Below are 5,238 nucleotides of genomic sequence, written 5' to 3'. Positions count from 1 at the left end.
AGCCAGGATGGTCTCGATCTCCTGACCTCGTGATCCACCCGTCTCGGCCTCCCAAAGTGCTGGGATTACAGGCTTGAGCCACCGTGCCCGGCCAGCCAGGGATTATTTTTAAGTGCAGAAAGCTAGAGCCCTTGGAGGGGAAGTGACTTGCCAAAGGCTATTGACAGGTAGAGCTCGGTTTATCACTTTCTAGGGCTAAACCTTGCTCTGAGGCAGGGATGAATCAATTCCAGGCCCCTTCCTTCCCTCAGGACCCTCAGCAGGCAGTACCCCGCAGTGGTCATCCTTCTGTCCCTGGGAGAGCAGGTCCTCTTCCCGGTGGGCCTGGGGACCGGTGCTATGAGGACACTGCTAGGGCTGAAGGTCCTGTAGAGCTGCACAGATGCCCCTCAGGCATGGGGCAAGGCCAGCCTGCCAGAAGTTTCCCCATGCCTAGCATCTCTGGGCTCCTGCAGCCATCCTAGCTGGAGATAACTTGCATGCCAGGGGGCTGCTGGGTATCTGTCTCTGCCCCAGGCTCACTCTTTTGCACCCTCCAGATAACCATCTCTTAGAGAAGGCTGAGTTGCTGGACAAGTTCTCAAAGAAGCTGCAGCCGGAGCCAAACAGTGTCACTCCCACCACCCACCAGGGCCCCTGGTGAGTGTATGTGTGTCTGTGGTCACAAAGAGCTGCCTGTGCTGGGTTCATTCTCTCCCTAGCGCCTCATCAGCCCCTGGCTGCTGCCCAGGGGTGGTGGGGGTGGTGGGGGAGGCAGGCCCTTGGCCTTCCCACAGGATAGCTGTTTAGAATCTCTTTCCCCTCCAACTTTCTTTGTCCATCTTTCTGCATTTGTCCCATCTCCTTCCCCTCCCACCCCTACACTTAACGTCTTTTCCCTTTCTCAGTCTTTTTCTATTTCCCTGTTCCTTGCCTGATGCCTAAAGAAAGGGTCTTGCTACCTATTCCAAAGAGGGAGTAAAGATGAGAACCAGGAATAGGTTGGGATTCAGAGTTGGGAGGTGCTTCTTTTTTTTTTTTTTCTTTTTTTTTTTTGAAACGGAGTCTGGCTCTGTCAGCCAGGCTGGAGTGCAGTGGCCTGATCTCAGCTCACTGCAACCTCCACCTCCTGGGTTCAACCAATTCTCCTGCCTCAGCCTCCTGGTGCATACACCACCACCCCTGGCTAATTTTTGTATTTTCAGTAAAGACGGGGTTTCACCATGTTGGCCAGGATGGTCTCCATCTCTTGACCTTGTGATCCGCCCACCTCGGCCTCCCAAAGTGCTGGGATTACAGCGTGAGCCACCGCACCCGGCTGGGAGGTGGCTCTTGAGAAGGGTCCTTGGCCAAGGCCTAGGGGAATCTTGGAGCAGAGGAGTCATGGACAGCTCATTTCTAGAGACTTGCCTTTTCCTTTACTGGCTTGCTAGCTTCCATCTTCCCAGGGGGAGGTTAATGGCTCTTGTTTTAGGCTTTTCATGTAGCATCCCTTGGGTGCCTTTGGGCACTTGGGTGAACTGGGGGACATTGAGCACCACTCTGATTGGTTGGCAGGGAGGAGTCAGGGCTTGACTCAGACCAAGTCCCATCACTGGCCACACTGAGGGTGAAGTGGCAGGAGGAGGAAGAGGGGCTCCGGCTGGTCTGTGGTGAGGTAAGTTGGGAAGGGGTCTGAAAATGGTGTAGAGAGATGTGGTCCAAGGGAGCCAGCCAGTGAGGGGTACACTTGTGTTTGCTGCATTCTCCAAGCCCAGTGCTGCAAGCATTGAGTGAGCCCTAGTGTGTGCCAGGCCCTGACCTGAAGCTGAGCAGGGGTCAGAGTGCCCCGGGCAGCCCACAATGAAGTGGGTCCAACAGCAGCTGGAGGGAGTTAGGTGTGCAAGGGCCTGGCAGCCCATTTCCCTTCCACATTGTTTAGCCTACTCTGCTCACTACTCCATGGCTAACCCCTCGCCCAGCCATCCCCAAGGCCTCGCGCCAGTTGATGCTCAATGTACATTTGCAGACTACAGGAGTAAGGTTCATTTAACTCATTGGCAGGGTGTGGAAGCTCCACCTGACACTACCGCCTTCCCTGTCCCCTTGCAACAGTATCTCTCGGCTTCTCTTGCACCATGCCCTCCTAGTTTCCCTCTCATTTTTGTGATTGTTGCCTCTGAACTTCCTTCACTGCCTCCTTTCCCTCCTCCCTATTCCCCTTCCTTTAAATATGGGTGTTCTTGGGGCTCACGGACTCCCATTTTCTCTGTTTGCCAACTCTCAGATCTGTCTCTAGCCCAGCCTTCTTTTCTGAGCTCCTGACTCTCTTGCTTAGCTGCTTTTTGGACATCACATCTAAAATCAGGCTTACCATCTCCCCCAGAATTTGGCCTATGCTGTTTTGGTCCACGCTGTTTTGAGAGTTGACTCCCTGCAGGCATTGGGCTAAACATTGTCTCAGTTAATCCTTCACAACTTTATGGTTGCAGAGGAGGAAACTGAGGCTTGGAGAGGTAGAGCCAGGATTTGAGCCCCTCTTACACAAATCACCTTCTGTTCTCTCCATTCATTCTCTCAACATCTATTGACAGTTGCTATATCCAAGGTACAGGGAATGCAGCAATAAACAAGAGCTGGCCCATGGGGGCTTCCAGTCCTCTGAAGGAGACTGTGATAGCCCAGTAAATACACATCCAGTCACAGCATGGCAAGTCACCTGCCCAACAGAAGTGTGGGCATAGGTACAGACTCATTTGAGAACCTTTCCCCAGAGCTGCTGTTGTAGGTCCAATTCAATATTTGTTTGAGAGGTGATTCTCAAACATCTGACCCCCTACACCACCCCCTGCCTCTGGGCTGTGAGCTCCCCAAGCCGTGGGATGTCTTGTTTTGCCTCCAAGGCAAACCTGTATCTTTAGGGCCTGTGTCCACAGTCCATTCCATACTAAGGACTATTTGTAGACTAAGCTATGAATGAGGTGGGCTGTCCTTCCTGTGACTGCCCCCCAGTGGTTCTCACACAGGCTGGAAACGCCCGGGCGCCTCTGACTCTTCCCAGCCCTGCATCCTGAGCTGGTCACAAGGTCATGTTGACTATCTCCAAATCCATCAATGTCTGTTTCTTGTACCATATCTGACATGGTACAAGTAACTTTCATCCTACCCTGGAACACTCCTTCAGCACTCCCTGTCCCTTCTCCATACAGCTTTCAGAGTGACATATTTTAATTAAAAAAAAGATCTCCATTAAACACAAGCAGTACACAAAACATGCTTGTAAACAACTCAAGAGAATAGAAGCCATAGAGTAAAAAGTAAAGGCCCGTCTTACTACCGCTCTCCATGGTTAGTGTGCTGTAGATCTTCCAAAGCTCCTAGCCTGGCTCCCCAGTTGAGCTCACCAGGCTCCTGTTGCATTTCCTGCCACTCTCATCTCTGAGCTCCCGGCTCCCTTTGCCTGGGATGCTTTCCCTGGCCCCCAGCATTCCTTCCCTGGACACACACCAGCCAGTACCCATTGGATGCGCCAGTGGATGGGGGCAGTGGGGAGGCTTTTTCTTTTCTTTTGTAAAAATTTCTCTAGTAATTCCACACATCACAAGCATTTATCATTATTATTACTTTAACTTTTTATTTTAAAATAATTATAGATTCACAGGAAGTTGCAAGGATAGTCCAGAAAGTTCCTGCGTCCCCTTCCCCCAGCATCTCCCACTGGCTACATCTTACATAACTATAGTACCCACAACCAGGAAACTGGGATTGGTGTTAAGTGTGTATATGTCCTTTATCATTTTATCACGTGTAGATTTGTGTGACCATCAAGATATGGCACTGTTTCACCACCACAAAGATCTCTTTCTTGCTACCCCTTTTTAGTCACATTCACCCCTCTCCCCTCAACCATCCCTTACCCCTGGCAACTACTAATCTGTTTTCCACCTCTACTACTTGAATTTTGAAAGGCATACAATAAAATATTGAATGGTATAACATAATAGTACAACATAAATGAAAGCAAGTAACAGGTGAGAAAGTGGAGGTGGTGATCAGATTACTCAGTGGTGAAAACAATTATGTTATAAATGGGGCCAACTATGAATAAAGGTGCCCCAACCCGCATGTGCAGATTCCCTCTGCGCAGACTCACTCACATAGGGCGTCATGTCAGTGCAGGTGGCAGCATCAACCTTGCTCCTCAGTCTGTCCTCCCCAGGCCCACGTGAGAACACAGGAACAGATTAGCAATAAGAGCCCCCAGCCTTGGCCTGGGCCAGAGGCGCCTCTGGCCCTCATGTTCTTTTGTCACACTGGTGGGAGCTGCCTTGCCTGGGGTCTGTCTCTCCCACCGACCCTGCTTGGCTCTGAGTTGAAGGCATGTCGAGTGAGGCGGGGGTGCAGAGGAAATGACCCTCACTGCCTCTCCTAGGCTGCCAGGGCTGTTCCCATATTGAGTCTGGGCCCTGGCTCCCCGAGTCCATGCCTGATTTTAGCCTTGTGTGCCTCTGCGCAGGGCTCCTCGCTGCTGAGACCTGTGCTTGGGCAGGCCTGGGTTGAGTGAAGCCAGGAAGGCCCCAGGGAGGGGTGGGGAACAGAACTCACATTCCTCTGACCAGCCTGGAGGGTGATGCAGTTAGGTGGCTTGGGCTCAAATCTCTTAGCTACGTGACTTTGGGCCAGACACTTGAACCTCTCTGTCGGTGTCCTCGTCTGTGAAGTGAGAGTGGCAGTACCAGCCTCCCGGTGTGGTGAGGATGGAAAGAGCATGTAGCCTGCTGGGAACATCATGGCACCCGAGGGCCGGATGGGCATTTAGCAGCCTCTGCGCTAGGAGTCCTCGAAGTGGTTCTGCATGGCGCTGGGAGCGGAGCGATGTCTTCTCACTCTTCAGGCGAGGCAGCGTAGCGGGTTGCTCTTGCCAGAGAGGTTCCTAGTAGGGTCGCAGAGAAAGGAAGCAGCACAGCGAGGACTGGGACCCAGGGCTGACTCCAGAGCCCGAGGGCCTTCCACTGCTCCACAAACAGCAGCGCGTCCCTCTGCAAGGTCCCAAACCTGTGTGGGGCTCGGCTTGTTTTTCAGGAAGGGGGCGGGCAGGGGAGCAGCCAACTGTCCCTTAGCGCCTTCGGCCCGGGAGGGACTAGAGGCCTGGAGGGGCCTCAGCGCCGCCGTGCTCACCTGTCCGCCCCTAGATGGCCTACCAGGTGGTGGAGAAGAGCGTGGCCCTGGGCGCCTTGGAGTCGGAGCTGCAGGAGCTGCAAAGCAGGTGAGGCGCAGGCG

The 5,238-nt window shown here is 53.0% G+C and overlaps 1 protein-coding gene across 1 annotated transcript in view; it reads left to right on the top strand.

Annotated features, from left to right (window-relative positions):
• Window positions 1–5,238, top strand: part of ATG16L2 (autophagy related 16-like 2 (S. cerevisiae)) — a 15,437-nt gene that overhangs the window by 2,291 nt on the left and 7,908 nt on the right. The window contains exons 2-4 of the mRNA XM_011993728.1: window positions 540–639; window positions 1,537–1,636; window positions 5,151–5,227. Coding sequence (XP_011849118.1) covers window positions 540–639; window positions 1,537–1,636; window positions 5,151–5,227 — 277 coding nt within the window. The remainder of the gene's footprint in view (window positions 1–539; window positions 640–1,536; window positions 1,637–5,150; window positions 5,228–5,238) is intronic.

The sequence above is a fragment of the Mandrillus leucophaeus genome, unplaced genomic scaffold, assembly GCF_000951045.1.
Source record: "Mandrillus leucophaeus isolate KB7577 unplaced genomic scaffold, Mleu.le_1.0 Scaffold432, whole genome shotgun sequence".
Lineage (NCBI taxonomy): Eukaryota > Metazoa > Chordata > Mammalia > Primates > Cercopithecidae > Mandrillus > Mandrillus leucophaeus.
The sequence above is the reverse complement of the archived record's forward strand: the minus strand, read 5'-3'. Positions and strand labels throughout refer to the sequence as shown.